The 18,315-nt window shown below is 36.3% G+C and overlaps 1 protein-coding gene across 35 annotated transcripts in view; it reads right to left on the reverse strand.

Moving 5' to 3' along the window:
- Positions 1–18,315, reverse strand: part of NRCAM (neuronal cell adhesion molecule) — a 155,832-nt gene that overhangs the window by 48,038 nt on the left and 89,479 nt on the right. For 27 of the 35 annotated variants that reach the window (XM_027657948.1, XM_027657933.1, XM_027657892.1 and 24 more), the window contains 8 exons: positions 17,317–17,422; positions 14,311–14,507; positions 13,321–13,443; positions 12,772–12,942; positions 12,272–12,328; positions 10,119–10,230; positions 7,623–7,807; positions 6,076–6,207 (listed from right to left, as the gene is read on the reverse strand). In XM_027657948.1, the coding sequence (XP_027513749.1) occupies positions 6,076–6,207; positions 7,623–7,807; positions 10,119–10,230; positions 12,272–12,328; positions 12,772–12,942; positions 13,321–13,443; positions 14,311–14,507; positions 17,317–17,422 (1,083 nt within the window). The remainder of the gene's footprint in view (positions 1–6,075; positions 6,208–7,622; positions 7,808–10,118; positions 10,231–12,271; positions 12,329–12,771; positions 12,943–13,320; positions 13,444–14,310; positions 14,508–17,316; positions 17,423–18,315) is intronic. The other 8 variants (XM_027657941.1, XM_027657873.1, XM_027657864.1 and 5 more) reach the window with 1 other exon arrangement.

Consider the following 18,315-nt stretch of genomic DNA (forward strand, 5'->3'; position numbering starts at 1 on the left):
CCATACAAGTTAGATGCTGCATCATTTAGCATTTTTAATGATCTTAAACACTGCTGCACACACAGTACACAGAATCACTGAGGCCAGAAGGGACCTGTATTGGTCATCTGGCCCAAACACCATCTTAATCAGGGCCACCTAGAGCAAGTTGCCCAGAACTGTGTCCAGATGGGGGCAAGATCACCTCCCCTGACCTGCTGGAAATACTTTGTCTAATGTAGCCAAGGATAACTTTAGCCTCTTTGTCGCAAAAGCACATTGCTGGCTCATGGTCAACTTGGTGTCCACCAGGATGCCCCAGTCCTTTTCTGCTAAGCCACTATCTAGCTGGATTCTCCCTAGTATGTACTGGCACTAGGGTTGTTCCTCCCCACTTGCAGGACTTTTCCCTTCAGTTTGCTGAACTTCATGAGTTTCTTGTCAGCCCATTTTTCCAGCCTGAAGAGGTCCCTCTGAATGGTAGTATATCAGCCTCTGGTATATCAGCCACTTTTCCCACTTTTGTGTCATCAGCAAATTTACTGAGGGTACACTCTGCCTCATCATCCAGATCATTAATGAAGACATTAAACAAGACAGACCTCTGGGGTATACCACTAGTTACTGGCCTCCAGCTGGAATTTGTGCCACTGATGACCTTCTCTGGGCCTGGTCATTCAACCATTTTTCTATCCAGCCCATACATCAACAGTTTGTCTATGAGCATCTAACGGGAGACAGTGTCAAAGGCCTCACTAAAGTCTAGGTAGACATTATCCACTACTCTTACCCCCACCTACCCAGCCAGTCACTTCATCATAGAAATGTGTCAAGTTGGTCAAGCATGACTTCCCCTTGGTGAAGCCATGCTAACTACTCCTGACAGTTTTCTTGTTCCTAATGTGCCTGGAAATAGTTTCCAAAATTAGCTGCTCCTTCACCTTTCCAGGGATCAAGGTGAAGGTGACCAGATTGTAGTTCTCTGGGTTCTCCCACTTGCTCTTCTTGAAGATAGGAGTAACATGCTTTCCTCCTGTCTTCGGGCACTTCTCCCAGTTACCACGATCAATCCAAGATTATCCAGAGTGTTCTTTCAATGACATATGCCAGCTTAGTCAGCATTTGTGGGTGCATCCCATTAGGGCTCATAGACTTACATAAGTCCAGTTAGCCTAAGTATCCCACGACCTGATCCTTTTCTACCAAGGGTACAGCTTATTCAAATCTTTTTCCCTGGTCTCTGGAACCTGGGATTCCCAAAGGTCAGTCTTGCTAGTAAATAAAGAGCGAGGCAAAATAGCCATGTAGTACTTCAGCCCTTTCCATAATCCAGCCTTTTTTTTCCTTTTCTTTTTTTTTTCTTTTTTCCTAGGGAGAAAAGAGCGTAGGGCCACTCAATCACTGCTTGTTTGCCTGTAAGAGTATTCTGGTCACATTACAGGATAGCTGCACAAAAAAGGCATGATAGCCAAATCTGAATTTGGTACTGATAGTCAAACTACGTAATACTTAAAACAGGCATATGAATGATGAGGATTTGCTATAGGAGTTCTGCTGCTGTAACAGGACAATTAAGCATGTGCCCTGTAACAGCTAACATTTGCTCCCTGGAGTCAGGTAAGAATTGCTTAACTGACACCAAACATCAGTGTGTTAGTAAGCGACAAGTTTGTGCATTCATGTAACATTTAAGATACTTAGAGTGAATTTACATGATAATCTTTGTATTGCATTCTAACTATAAGTGTAGTAAATAGTACTGAAGGCCAACCCACCTGTACTTATTAAATATTTTATATACCTAAATTTACTGATTAGAACTCAATAAACTACTGTATCAGATCTGTCTGAGTGATCTCCTCCTGCAGTACATTTTTATACTGAATATTTGTTATCGTAGTTCTAGTATTACTACGATTCTTTCCTTAAGTTTATGCACGAACGATAGGGAATGTAAATCAGAGAGTGAGATTAGCAATGGCTCTTAAGCCATGATTTTTAACAACTCTAACTTCAGAGATACTGTTGAAGACACTACTTGAAGACACTGTTACTGTGGAAATATATAAAGAAAGCAAATACAGAAGCTTAGGTGCTTTTTTTCCTGCTGTGAGTATAGTAACATATGGTCCTTTTATAGTGATACTCATGCTTGTCACCTTCTGAGAGGATCATCAGGATCATTTGCATTATAGTAACTTTTGCTAGAAGTATCCTATTGCTGTTCACCTGCTTATTCTTCCAAAAATTCACATTCATTAGTAATTTAGGAATATAGTAATCAATTTCAAAATTAGAAAAGTTTTTCTGGGGTTAAAACTACCTATAACTGAATTATTAAAACGGCAAAAAATGCTCTTTTCCTTTTCTTACCAATCTCATATGCTTCTCAGCGAACTTTCTGATTTCCGAGTTTCTGATTCTGATAGTTCTATTATCTCCAAAGAGACTGCATTACCTGCACTAATTATGATCATCCTTTCACTATTTTGTGCAAAATTAAAGAAAATACTGATTATCAAAGGTTTTTGTAACTGCTGACTTCTAGGCCAGAGGCACAGTTCCAACACAATGACAGCAGAAGCAGCGGATAGATGTCTGCCCTGGCAGTACTCTCCTGTTTGAGACTGAACTTCTTAGGGCACCCCAGTCCAGCAAATTTCTCTTCACCCACCCATGGCTGCCATGAACAGTCAGTATATGCAGTGTGCGTGTATACTCAGAGAAAACACAATGGACGACAAATCTCTGAGCCAGGGATTATCAAGGCATTTCATGAAGGAAATCTAAAGGCTAATGCTTCTCCCTTAAATTCAATATGAGTACCAACAGAGACTAACTCAAATCTAGAAATTCAATTTGAAATGTGATATAAACAAGAGAAGAAGATCTTGAAAGATGATAAACAGTGCCTTTGAGTGCACTACTTTGTATAAATCTAGGTGTCTGCATCTAATAATTAATAGCTCATCATGAACTATAAACCACTGAACCAATAAATTAGTCTTTTGTACAGTATTCGCAATGCCTTTCTGAAGTCCAATTACGAAAGTGCTTCCCCTTCCCAATTAATCTGGGTTGTTACTTTCTAAAAAGTTGAGATACTTTATGCATGGTTTCCCTTTTGTAAAACCATGCTGAATATCTAAGCAGTAAGACACAATGGATCATGCAGCAGTATAAATAATGCAGATCTTGAGTGTTAATTGAAGCATGAGGCATGGCAGAGTCATGGCCTGAACTTTCAATTGCTATTTGCCAAAGTAATTCCAATTGACCTCAACAGGATGGTGCATGTGAGTTCAAAATACTCCTGTTGGTAAACATTGAGAGGTTAGGTTAGGTCCTTATTACTCCAGTAAGTCTGAAGCACCTTTTTTTTTTTTTTTTCCAGAAATGCTGGTGTTTTTCTTTTCAGTATTACTGTTGAAGAAAATTAATTAAAATATTTTAGATAAACCTAAAATATTCCTCTAAAAAGATTGGTTTACTCAGATTATTATAATCTTGAACAAAATTCACCACTGCAATTTTGTTTCATAGGTACTTAATATACACTACAATTTTTTTTATTTTTCCCTTTTCCCCATTGATATTTAAGCCTCAGCCTTTGACTGAGGTATGGACGAATGGTTCTTTCTTCAACGTTCCCCCTTCCTTGTCTGACTCTATTATGAAAAAACAAAACCGGAAGAATTAAGTATCTCCCAGCTGTGCTTTCTGACAGAAAATTAAAGTATTGCAAACAGATTACTAGGCCACAGGAGGCACATTGTGGGATATATGATGACAGCAGGGCTTTGAAATTCAAATGTAGTTCTTTTTCTTTGAAATCTTGCCATGGGTGTAGCTCTCTCACCACTGCCCTGAAGCTGAAACAGCTGCTTTAGTTTCCTTTTACAGTGATTTACTAATCATTCAGTTGGAAGACGAGGGGCTCAATTCTATAATTTAGTAACAAGTGAACAAAAAGGCCCACTGTACTTGGGAGTTTCCAGAACAGCTTTTGATAACTCAGAATAAGAAATAATCACAAGAATTTTAAGAACTGCACTTTCTGTGACTATGATGCTTCTCTTAGATGTGCTGACAGATGCACTGTACTGGAGCATCCAATCATTTTGCACTTAAAGATTTAAGGTGGATAAAACCTCAGCTTTTCTCAGCAGTGAAAGTGACCTTTCTCATAAGGCTGAGCTACTCACTTGTTTATTTCTGGTCTTCTTTACTTTTTTTTTCCCCCTACTGAGTTTGAGTGGGTAATTTAATTAAAGTCTTTAATTTTTACTGAGTTCCCTTCAACAAGACTCCGTGTACTGATTCCTCAAGGCCAGCCAGCCAATATACGCTGCCTTGTATTTGGGAAATTTGGTGGCATCCTGCAGCTGCTTCTGAAAACCCCAATTTTACTGCTGGGTAGCAGTAAAATTCTGCAAGAATGCAGAATACATCATCGCTTTTCTGGAAAATATACTTGTCTGTCATTTGAACAGCATGTCCTACAGCTTTGACAAGGAAGTAGTGCAAGGCAAAGGTGACTCTCACAGCCAGGTGAAAAAGATTTTATTAGTCAGGAGGTATGAAGTAAGTTAAACTACCATGAAAGCAGGATAAAAATCTCCTCCAAACAAACAAAAAGTGGATGGTAAATATGTAGAAAATAGCAAAGGAAAAGGAGACCACTAAAAACCCAGAAAGGAAAGTGAAAGACGGGTACTGAACTTCTATGATAAGGCATACACTATGACATATTTATGTATAAATATACACAATACAAAACTACATTCCTACTTTCCTGTTTTCCTGTCAAACCATTGTTTGATGAGGTGGTTAATGTCAGCTTACATAACGTATTTAACCAATGGAAACTTGTCATTTTAAATCTCAGGCTAGAGGTCTCAACTTACATTTAATTAGGATTCATGAAACAGGTTATTTGCTAAATAACCAATTAAATTTAATCTCAGTTGTATACCAAATACTTCAAATGTATCTATTGAGGGTTCTCATTTACCTGTTGCTATTTCCTAGATTTGACTGTAGACAATCCTTCTCCATGTCCCAAACTGGGTGACATTGCTTCATCAACAGACTTAACTCCTAAACTTCTGAAAGTGACACTGTCATACTTTAAACAGGTAAGCAGAGACCACTGTTTTAGAGTACATTGTCTCTCATGAGCCAACAGGGCAGGTTGTCTGTTTTTATACTACTGTTTTGTGAATGAGGAAGGGTAAAGCTAGAAGAACCAAGCATGACTTTGCGGCACAGGGCATACTGAGTGCACACCCTGCAGTGTCCTCCAGCAAGTCCTTCTCAAGTCAAGTTGTGCTATATATAGTGGTTACCTTGTGTTTGTCATACAGCATTGCCTGTGTAAGGACAATTAAGTGACTCAATTATCAATTCAGGCCTCCTTTTTGTATCCATGTACACAGAAACAGCCGTTCCACTGCCTTAGGGGTTCCTTTTTTTTTGACACCTTCTTGGCACAAGCTGTTTGCCAGGTAGTTGCTGACACATTCAGTCAGTTTTGCTGCTGCAGCTTCTTAATAATGAAGCCTGGAAGGCTCAAACATATGCTAAGCTGCAAATCCTGCAGTGTACTGCAAATCCTGCAAATCATACAAGTGCTCTGTATATCCACAAATGTGAGGACTTGATCTTTCATGTCACATTCAGGTCTCCTAAACAACATTAGAGTTGCAGTGGGCACCAAAGGAGCGATCTAGCAGACATGACTGCCACAGAAACACAAAAGTAAAAATTACACCCCAGCAATGGCTTTGTGAAAGGGACAAATGTCACAGCTTTGTTACTACCACCTGAACTCCACAAAGATACTTACCAGAAGAACACTAGACAGAACAAAACGGGGTATGCTTACACATTTCAGTGCTCTCAAACACGTTAGGGGCACATTTTGTTGTTCCACTTTCATGAACCACAGTTTTTTACCACATATTTTATAATTTAGTATTACCTATCAGGCAAAAACTACTCAAATACAGGCTCTTCACTTATATTTGAAAAACCCAACCTAATATTCCTCATATTTTCTTATTCATGCTCCTATAAGGTAGTTAAGAATCTTACTTGCTATGGGAACGCCATTTGCTAACCAGCTTATACTAGGCTTTGGGTTGCCATTAGCTCTGCAGATCAATGTCCCATCTTCTCCAGGAGACAAGACCAAGTTTCTGGGTGCTGTTATCCAGTATGGGGCAGCTGGTTTTAAGAAGAGAAAGACAGCAATCATTTTCTAAAATTATGTACAGAAAGTCATAAGGCGCAGGTACAGTAACCAGAAGATAATTCAAACAAGGTATGTGTAGATACAGACTTACACCTACACTGTTACTTTATATATATATGTACATATGTCTCTCTCTATGTGATACCCAAGGATTAACCGGTAGATTATACATTGTCTAAACTGAGCTATTTGCTACCTATTGCATTAAAATTCTGATACAAACAACAAGGATTGTCTTTAGGGTTGCCTGCTTTGAATCTAACTTGCCTTTTCTGAAGCAAGCAAAATTTTTCTGAGTATGGCATCTGCAGAGACTGCAGTGGTATTTTGATTAATTTCAGAGATATCCATGCTCATAATAGTTAGGCTGTTAGGAATGAATTTAGGTTTGACTATACAAAAAGATTTCGTGTCAAGAGTGAAATTTAGAAATGGAAAAACCCTTGGTCTCAATTCAATGGATGATTGCAGTGGGGTCAGATGTTTACCTGAGAAAGATGAAAACACATTGAGATCAGAATGGGTGGAACACTGTCCCTAATAAAAGATATCCAACTATTTCTCCATTCTTTTTACAATAAATAATCACAAAGAGCATATGTTATCGCAACTTGCAATTAAATTTCAGACTTTGGATTGATGGACAGATGCAAACAAAAAATGAAACTTCTCTTAAAAAGGAGGTTTGATGTGATCATAAAATGATGCTGATCTACAACACAGTAAAGGGCTATTTAGCATGCAAAGTAAGCACTACAACTGATTATTTCAATGACTAATTAGCTGCCATTACAGGTTTTTGTTTCATGGTATTCACAACATACTTACAATTCCTGTTTAGACAAACATTGTAAATGATTTTAGAACTAGTAAGGCATCATTTTGAGTAAAAAAACATGAAGATAGAAACTCAGAAATGTCAGTTAAGAGAGAAAAAGGAAGAATATAAGACTGTAAGATGATAGTAAAATAGAAAAGAAAGAATCTGGGCTATAAGAATGGTGTGCACAAAAAATGGAGAAAATAAGAAAGAGATGATGAAGAGGGATGGGGAGAATAAAAACGAGAAAGAAGCAGTCTAATGAAAGAAAATCAAAGGATCTAAAATAAACGTAGTACTGGTACAAACTAATGAATTATCTTACTACTGTTACAGTACAATAACAATTTAGTCTGATGCTTTATAAAAGAACATTAAAAAATGTAAAAGAGATTAGAGATAGTCCTTCCAGTACTAGAATTCAGATGGTTTAATGATTGGTTCCTCAGGGTATTTTTTTAAGCATTATCATTTATCCTTTGAGGTGTACTTCATCCTAGAAAGCCCACTTCAGTCTTGTATTCTGGATATTTGACAACATTACATTAATGATAATTTTAGTATTACCTTTCACGGTTACTGAAATGACATGATGAACTGAACCCAGTGTATTTCTTGCTATACATTTGTAGTTCCCAGAATCAGCTTCAGAAACATCTATAATCTTGAGAGTTTTCTTAAAATTTTCAAAAAATGTTCTGTTGGCTGGCAGTTCCCCACCCTCTTTAATCCAGCGGATTACCGGTGTGGGTCTGGAGAAGCAAAAGCACAGACCAAATTTAGGGACTGAAGAAAAGGAAGATAAGAGTTCAACACATTAATTTTTTTTAACATATGTTTTGGTATGTTAAAGCCTGGAGAAGAGGAGACTGAGGGGAGACCTCATTGCAGTCTACAACTTCCTCATGAGGGGAAAAGGAGGGGTAGATACTGATCTCTTCTCTGTGGTGACCAGTGACAGGACCCAAGGGAATGGCCTGAAATTGTGTCAGGGAGGTTTAGGGTGGTGATTAGAAAAAAGTTCTCTTCACCCAAAGGGTGGTTGGGTGATGGAACAGGCTCCCCAGGGAAGTGGTTACAGCATCAAGCCCGACAGAGTTCAAGAAGTGTTTGGATGATACTCTCAGGCACATGGTGTGACTCTTGGGAATGGTCCTGTGCAGGACTAGGGGTTCGACTTGATGATTCTTAGCGGCCCCTTCCAACTCAGCACATTCTGTGATTTCAAGAGCTTTTACCCAGATTCAGGGGCTCATGCAACAAATATGAAAAATATGCCAGCATTTGTTTCTAGGAAATGACAAGCTTCACTAACACTGTCAATGGCCATCTGTTCATAGGAGTAATAATTACAGAATACATTTGTCTGCTGATTAATTTAAAATACCTGATAGTTGATAAATGAAGACAAGTTTCAAATCTCATTGTGCTTCTACTATTAAATTGATGCTTATGGTGTTTTTAAAGGTAGCTTCTAGATAATGACAAGTTTATAATTGTCCTTAGTGTGAGCAATATCCTAATGCTTCATGAACATCATAAATTTTACAGCAGAGCTGTAAGCAGATAGAAATATTTCTTATGAGAAATGAAGAAAAAAATGAAAGTGCTGAGTCAAATATAGCTACTTGTCACTGCACCATGTCTAAACCTTGGCTATGCCCCCAGTTGTCCACTGAAGCTGAAAAGTTGTTCAAACACATGGAGATATATTTTTAAAATTACAAGAAATTAGAAGGTGTTGCTTACTGAGTAGAATGTCCTCTTCCAAATAGTAATGACTCTAGGCAAATAGTCCCTTAGCAGTCTAATATCACAGATTTTATAACACAGACACTTATTTATGGTGTCCGTAATTAGGAATAGTTGTTTTAAAAAAAATATGCATCTGACCCTTTGTGGACAAGTATTCCCTCAGTGATTTTTTTTTTTTTTTAATTACATGACAGCTAAAGACACTGACCTGCATAATACTCTATATTTTTCATGGGTTTTATCCAGCCATTTTACCTGTGTTTGGATCACCATATACTTTTACTGAAGGGTTGTCAAAAAGCATGTAACCATACTGCAGACAAAGATTACCTGAGCTGATGCTACTCCCACTCACAGTCATGGTTTTGCTGGTGCTGCTGGTGCTGCTGGTGCAATCAGCTAAGCAGACCACAGCTGAGACAGAAACAATGCATCGATGCTCCTATCAAACTGTGTCAAGTGTGCATGAGAAGCCCTCTAGAGCTTATGCAAGTGAACACATCTGCATGATGCTGTGGTGCATGATTACATTGGCTTTCCTCATGGCTAAGTCAGAGCCCTCCGCATTATATGCCTTTGTGCACTGTAAACACATTTACAGTTCCTGAAACAGGTACTGAGAATTTTCTATTTCTAAGCAATCTATTCTCAGATTTCTTCCTGAAACTAACTTAAGATCAACCTAATTAATGAAGTTAAATTGCTCTTTAGTAATTTTCTTCTTGCCCAATAACCAGCAGAAGCAAACTTGCATTGCATTGAAGAAACAAGTACCAATTAAACTCAATTACAATGAGAAATTTGATGTAAGGAGCTGAAGATATCTTTTAACAACTCCCAGCTAGCTGATCTACTAAGTAATTACTAGCATTTATAAGAAGCTTTCTCAGATTAGAACAGTAAATTTGTGCCTATTTTTATATAATTTGAGAGCCTAATGATTGCAAACTTAGGAAAAAAACAGAGGCTGTATTCCTGAGAGCAATTCTTCACATATTTGCCTGACTTCACCCTATGGCATTTCTTGCTTGTGTCCTTTAAAACCAACAGCATAACCCGTATCCTGTGCATAAGGTTTGGGAATCTGAGAAGGCAGAAGCCATACATATGTTTATAATCAGTTTTAAAGTCTGCTGATCCCCAAGTAAATGGAGGATTTCCTCAATATAGCTCTTTCCATTCTACACTTCTGCTTCTTTGAAACACATAAGCTTATACAGCGGTAACATTTTAAGCATCTCTGAAAGGTTTCCCTCTGTTTCTGTATTTCTATTTAGAAAAAAAACACCTATCTAAAAAGTAACTCACAATCCTGCTGCAATGCACTCCAACAAAAGCACATTTCCTCTGAGTTCCACTTTGGTACTCGTGCTACCTGTTGGTGTTAGAAGAATGGGCTGCCTCTCTGTAACTGGCTTCGCTGAAACAAGAAAAATTCAAATAATTAATTTCTAATTTTTCTCTCAATACTGATCAAATGCATACATCCATTCTCACAGTTTGGACAGATTATGCTCTACATTGGCCATTTAAGTCATTGTGTAACACAACTACAGAGCTCAACACATTAGGTTTTGACAGACATAACATATCTGTTAAATGCCACAATTTTGAACATATACATGAAAAATGTTATTATTAAAGACAGGAGTAACCGATACAAAGCTTTTACATAGACAACTATGCAGCCTTAATCTTAAGCAGCCCCTATTCACTTCAGCAGAATTATTATGGGGAGTAATAAGCCACTAGTGTGAGGCACAGTGCAAGACTCAAAGTTACCAAAAATTTCTGGGCTTCCTTAAAAATAAAAATAAAGCAAAGTTATTTTACTCAAAAATATAAACCAAGGGGATGAAAGGTATGCCCTGCTTTGCAATATGTTTTAATACTTTCTAGACAATGTGAGATGTGGTTTCAGAAGCCTGGTATTTTCCTCTTGCTCTATATTTAACTTTAATTCAAGCATTTCCCCAGTCTTGTAATAAAGAACCATTGATTAACCTGTAAGAAATAACTACAGTAAATAGGCAGCTATAAATATAAGACCAATTTCTGACATTATACTCTGTTGGCTTTTGAAGTATTACAGTATTTCCTGTGCCTTTATGGAAGTCAAAATAAGAGTGTTTTCTGTAATTGTAGAGTATTTTATGAGTATCCTTTCATTTTCTCTTATAGCAATTTAATATATAGGATTAAATTGCTCTGAAGTGCAGTAGCAATCTGAAACATTACAGTAATTTTTATTTTTTTAATGTGATTAGAAACACAACAAACTCTAAGTTTTTTAGGGTACAGGATTTACTGACAGATTAACATAAATATGATTTTAAATACAGTATGTGCTATGAATTTCTTAAAAACTAGTACAAAACAACATTGTTGAGAGAAAGGGGAAGTCTAGAGTCAAGAACGCAGCTGATAGTCACAGCAACAACTAATCTATCTCATATTTTGAAACTATGAAAATTCAGAAGAATTACCCCGGTGTTTCTGAGCTGTGAGCCAATCGAACAGTATTTTCCTAACTAATTGTAGCTAATATATTGTTTTGTATTCAGGTATTTATTTCTTGTTTGCTCCTGAATAACATATAAGTTTTATGCAGAGAAGTAAAATATTCTGTGTCCATGTTTTAATTTGGATTTACATAAGTTATGGTTTAATATGTACAGAGCCCTATTTGACAAGGAAAAAGACAAAATAGAGTAAATTATCAATTATTTTCTACATCACACAATATCAAATGGAGAGTCTAGAACCTCAAGTGCTACAGAATCAGTGGTGCTCCAAAGTCAGCCTCGCTAAACATACACAGGCCTGTTTGGGAGGATTTAAGTCACAATATACAAAAGACAATTCAACATAAATTAATGGGAAGACCAGTTTAAACACCAAGCAAACAAAAGTCATCTTACTCCTACATAGTTATTTATACAGACAGTATTAAAGTGTTCAGATTTTTATTAATTCTAGTTTCACGCTTATGAATTAAGATTAAAATGAATGGTACATACAATAAGATATTAAATGTGAAGTGCATCTGTTAAATGCTTAATTGTTGTTATTTGTTATGCAACATATGATATTGAATAGTCCTAGTGATAATGAACTATCAAACTACTTGGCAAATTGGAGGAAAAATAAGAAAAAGCAACACAGTATAGAAGCAATCAACTAGACCATTTTTAAAATCTGCCCCAGTGTGAAAGGACTCATTTATAATAAGCATTTATATTTTTTATGAGCCATATGTTACAATAACATTGAAAAATTAAATATTCGAAAGGATCACACTGTGCAGTCCCTTCCTAAAGTATGTATTATCACCAGCACTAATTGATATCTTTATTAGAAACTGAAAAGGGAGCAGAAGGTTAAGTAGCCATGGAGGTGAGGTTAGTTAACTAAATGCTACTGTGAAACAGGGAGTATCAGTGGGGACCAGTGTAACTCACCACCATAAATATCAGTGTCACTCAAATTAGCAGCTATAGTGTCATTCAATGAATCCACTGAAATAAACAGAATATCATGAAGAAAGCATACAAGAGGGATAAATAAAAGTTCTGGGAATCAAAAGGTGATGATATGGCCACGGTGAGTTAATCAAATGATTGATTAATTTGTTTCAATAGTTACAATATTCATAATAACTTTATATTATTGCACTGGAAAATCATCTGAAAACTTATTTTTTACATGGTATTTTTTCTATATTTCAAATCTTACAAAACATTTTTTCAGAAGACAAAGCCTTATAAAGGGAAAAATGACAGCTTTTAAAATATCAAGAAAATTGGAGATTACTTTGCCCAAGTTTATACAGTAGAACAATTTCTTATTTAGAATTAAAATGACAACATTCCCTAGCGTAACACTACTTAAAGTCAGCGTATAACTTGAGAACTCAGGATAAACACTACGTAAGTATGTAATTAGGTAATGCAATACCTACTTGAAAAGACTTTTACAGAAATGGGTTGTTTCTGCTGTATAGTTTGTGTATGATTAAATCTTGCATAGCAGATATAGTCCTCCCGGGTGTCTTCTGGTTGTACATTAGAAAAATAAAGATCTCCATTTAGACCTTGGGAAACTCTTTCACTTTGAGGCAGCCTTTGGAAAGCTAAGGGAAAACAAGGACACATTTATCTCAATCATAATACACACTCCATTATTATGATCTGCAGACTCCACATTTGCTCAATTACACTGTTTGTGGCTTTGTACATATAGATATTTCTAAGTTTCCCAGCAAGTTCCCCTGTCTTCCCATTCTTCCCCAGTGGGTTAATCTACAACTTACATGAAGATCTCCAGCTGCTTTTGACTTCATGCTTTTGGGCTGTATGTCTGCTTGTTTCTTCATTTCTATAGAAATGGAAATTCTCTGAATTTTAACTTACAGGGAAACTCCACCATCTGGTCTTGGTAAGTAAACAACGATCTACTATGCAGAAAAACTGCAAAAAGTAAACTACTTCTGCATAAAAACCAAACTCACCATTATCCATCCAAAATATTATAGGTGGTGGTAAGCCAACAGGAGGTCTGCAGTGCAGTACTAGTGAATCACCTTCGCGAACCTGATGTGGTTCTAGTTTTTCTTTGGTCCACAAAGGCGATCCTATAGAAAGTAATTTTAACACACACGCAAACTATGGATTGACAAAACCTCCAAAATTTATGGGAAAATGCACATAATATTCCAGAAAAACAGAAGAAGTACATGCATCGGAATGTTAAGTCCTGTCACATTTACTAAAGATTTCATTTTTGTTCTTTTTTTTTATGTTTTCTGGACGAAAAGTGCAGCATTGATTTGCCAAAAGTATAATCAATTGATTCAAATAATTTTGCCTTCTCACAAAAGGTTTTATAACTTGAAAAGTTTTAACTATGATAATGAAAAAAAAAAGCAATGTGCTAAATTAGAAGTAGACCTTCTTGAAACAATATTATACATAGTTTTATTAAAACGTAAGAACAGCACATTTTAAGCTGAGAAGCTTGAAAAACTAATCTGAGATTAAAAAGCACATAAAAAGCTGTAAAAACAGTCCACCATTAATAAAATTTTTTTAGCCTTATCTTCTTTTTAGTCCCAATCTGTTCTGTAGTAAAGCTATTACAAGAACTGTGGAACACAGGCTTTGTAAAAAGAATGAAAATTGTCATCAGCAATGATGTACACTAAGGATTTAAATATTTTATTTTAATAGTAGTGTCATATATACAACTCAGTTTTAAATATGATAGGTCATGCAGATGTACTAAGAAAAAAACCCAAGTTATTAAATTTTCTAAAAAAAATATTTGAGAGAACATGCAATACAGTACTAAATCTAAGTATCAGAAAAGAGATAGTAACTTCTAACAAAATCACTTTGATGATTAAATTTTTAAGACCAGAAAACAAAAAGGCAAAAAGTTCATAAGAAAATAAGAAAACCAAAGTGTTTCACATTTTCTGAAAATTAAGAGCTTTACTTACTAGAAGGCCTTATAACAATATTGTTGGAAATGGCTGCTCCTCGTTCATTCCTTGCTGTACACTGGTATACTCCTTCATATGCTTCTGCCTTCCCACCATTCATAATATTTATGACAAGGGTCCCTGAATTTGGTTTCATTGTTACCTGTGCATCTTTATCTATATCAAAATGAGTTCCATTGCGTGTCCAAGAGAAGCTAAAATAATAAAAACAAAAAGAAAAGTTTCTTCTTGAGCTGTCTTTTGTAGATTGTATGAAAAGAAGAAAAAAAGTAGTTAACAAAAAATGCATGTTATTTCTTCTTTAGCAGATAAGTAAGACTTCTTCCCAAACTAAATGAGCTAATAACGTAATACAGCACTCTTAATATGAGAAATCGGGCAATGTTTTAAGATAAAAGGTTTTGGCTGAACTTGTTAACAGGAGCCATTTCAAAGTCAATTTTTTTTTTTTTAAAAAAATACATTAAAGGATTCCGAGGTTAATCATACATGGAAAAGAACTGATTTCATTTCTGATAAAAATGATGCAGTAACATCTGCAAGAACTGATACTGCTAAAGCTGCATTAGCATTTCCATTATAAAACCTGTTGTTGAAAACACCCATAAACCTGTCTTTAAAAACTTGCTCTGGGTTGAAATGTGCCATCTCAGGCCCCAGCAGAAGACTATTTCTTTTAATTGGTTTGGTAATTTTGAAGTTATGCAAATGAATTAAAGACTATATGGTGAGTTTGATGGCTAATAATTAATCTAGTAAATTTATACTGGTGCTACTCAAAGCAAGTATAAAAGTAGTCACTAAAAATGAAGACTAATAGAACCCACAAAAAATTGTAAAGAAGCAGAGATTCACAATCTGCAACTTAGACCGTGAACACCAATTTCTTATATATGTTCTGTTAATGGTCAAAAGTATAGCCATAGAAAACTAGACCAACGTCTGTGAAGTGCTGAGTGCTCACAGGTTCAAATGTTGCAAAGAGCAGCTTTCATACTTGTTACACTTTTGCTTCAGAATCTTGAGCACAGTTCTATGTGCTTACTGGTTAGAATGCTTCCTAAAATAGAAATTTAAATGGTACTGCAAAAGCTGAAATTCTAAGGGACTCACACTGTACACTGACCTTCTGCAGCACGCAGACATGCTATTTGCACTTTGTGGTGGGAGACAGAAGAACTAGACCTGACCAGCAGCACTGCACCACACTGCAGTGTTTTTGGGAGGACTAGCAGCAAACCAACAGCAAACCTCTTTCTTATAACCTTGTGAATGAAACTTCAGGAAGTGGGGTTTCTGTAATCCTCTGCTACCAATAACTGAAGGATGCGGGAAATTGTAATGTAGCTTCAATTGAGAGGTAGCATATGTTGTACAAACCCCTGAATTTGAGAAACAGGAAAAGTCAGTCTTTGGTGCTCAAGCAGCACATCCATAAACCTTTATGCCAGATGCTCTGACCAATAAGAAGTTGCCTTGTTCTAATAACCAATTCACACCGTGGGCTGAGAAAGTTCAACATCAGAGCTTTTGAGCAGATCAAGTTCCAATATGCATTTGCAGGTTATCAGGACTGATGGACCAGACTAACTATTGATATAAATTATTGGATGTCATATCTTGAAAAATAAGGAAGACTAAGCACAAGTTTGTAAAACTCATGAGAAAATTCTGTACTGAAATCCTGTCCCTTCCTCTGTAGTAGGGGAACAAAGCCAGTTACAGGTTTGATGGGGAAAATGAGGATGTAGAGCAGCACACAGCTGCTGAGCACTAGCACACAGCCCAGGTTAGTTAGTCTCACAGACAGAATCCTTTTTCTCTCAGGTAATCCCAACCAAAAAAGACATTCAAGAGAAACATCTGCAGAAGCAATACGGCTGTCCCAAAGTGCACAATAATCATCTGATCCTCCAGGTCAATACCCAGACTCTTAAAAATGGCATTGGGCCAGCTAAATTAAAGTGCTGGTAAACACAGCAGATCTGTGGCACTCCTATCATTAATGGAACACTAGAAAGGGTGAGAATATCCCAGACAATCTCCATCTTCCCCATTCTGCTGCCCAGCATGATAATGACCAGGATGCCAAGGCAACCAGCAGGAATAATGTACCAAAAAGCCTGGTTATCCAGAAGAAGTACATTTAATGAGCTCTGTCTGTGTCTGAATGAACAGTTATAGACTGACCTTGCTAGCAAGTTGTAGCATAACAATGCTGAGCACAGAGAGTTGCACATTTCTATGTTCATAGTCTCTGAAATCAGAGGCAGATACTAACAGTGCCAGAATGTATCATGGCTATTGCTGTTTCTAGTACAGGTACTCAGTATCTTGAAATGAATAGTTTTTAAGTATTTAAAGACCCTGAAAGAGGACCTTAAATTTAAAGAGGACCTTAAAATGGACAAAGATCAGGAATCTGATCTATGCAGAGGGCTACCATTTCTGTCAAAACCGAAACTTAAGCCTATTAAATACTCTTGGTAAATCAAGAGTACTGAACATTAAAACTGATACACATTATATTCTGACAAAATGTATTTCAAGATGAGCCTCAAAAACCAGAATGATTTACAAAACATTAAATGTGAATTTATTAGTGTTACTCTGAATTCATTCAACGTCCATTGTTCTTAAACACAATGCTTAAATCTGGAATGTGATCCAGTTCATGGCACAGCATGTCTCTTTGTGTGTTCCATGGGCATTTACCTACCTGTTGTTCAAATAATTGTTTATTATTTTATTGGTAGAGCTTTGAGAATAAAAATACTACAGTTGTTTGATGAATACAGAAAAGTTTAAATGCCAAATATAAGAAGAATCAAATTTACCACTATCTGGTAGCTGTTTAAATTACAGAGGTAGGGGTGCATGTATGTTTCTGCATGTGCAAGCATATTCATACACATAATCTTGTTAGTTTACAAAAGTTACAGTATTTTCTCCTAGTTCTTCCATGCTGTTAGGCCAACAAAAGCAAAACAAAATGCTACTAACCTAGGAGGTGGCTTTCCTTTGGCTTCACACTGTATTACAATATTCTCTCGAGGGTCAACAATGTAATCTTTTGGAGATTGATGAGTTATCGTAGGAGGTTGTGACACTTCATTATGGAATATAAGAAAGAGAGACAAATTTAACAATGCTTTCAAAGTATCGCCAAACAGTTTTGTAAACAGAGAAAGCAGAATTGTGATTAGCAACCAAATCAGTGACAGAAGAATGGGATTAAAGTATCCTTTGTATCAGGAGGCTGAAGTGCTCTACCCTTGTAAATCAGTGTAGCTATACTAACTCCCAACTGAGCTATCCTGATTTACTGTGGGTGAAGATCTTGGACAAAAAGTTTAATGAACGTCACTTCTATACCTCAGATTTCAACAGATTTCCACAAACCCAAAGGACACTCCAATTCTAAGTCCAATAATCCGAAATGAAGAGTTGTAAGGCATAAACCTTCATAAAATGTTTTTTACTACACAGAAGGAAAGAAACACACATTGCTTTGTGTTTCTAAATATTTTTTTATTTCCAAATTCTCTATGGGTGTAACCCTTTTCACACATTTATTATACTCAAAATAATCTATAAAGCATGCTTTTAGGAACTACTTTTCAGGAGTAAAAAACGTGTTAAAAGACTTTAAAAATGACAAAAACAGTACCTACTTTCCAAATAAAGTAAACATGTAGGAAAAGTAAAGTACTGATTCCCCAATAAGGAACCCAATAAGAATTTAGTCAATCTTGTGAATTGGGAGAAACAAACATTCCACATTTGTAATTTGTCAAGTACTCTAGAATGAGTAGCACAAAACAGAATTGATTCACCTGACACAGTAGTTGGTGCCTACATATTTAAAGTAATTTATAATCTTTTATCAATATCTATGCCGATTTTTGCATTAAAAATATCATGTCTGCAGTACTAAGATAGTGAGAAAGGTGTCTTCCTCAACATTATTCATCTGTTTATAGTTTAGTATCATCTAAAGGA

This window comes from Corapipo altera, unplaced genomic scaffold, assembly GCF_003945725.1.
Source record: "Corapipo altera isolate COAL_440 unplaced genomic scaffold, ASM394572v1 1, whole genome shotgun sequence".
Classification (NCBI taxonomy): Eukaryota; Metazoa; Chordata; class Aves; order Passeriformes; family Pipridae; genus Corapipo; species Corapipo altera.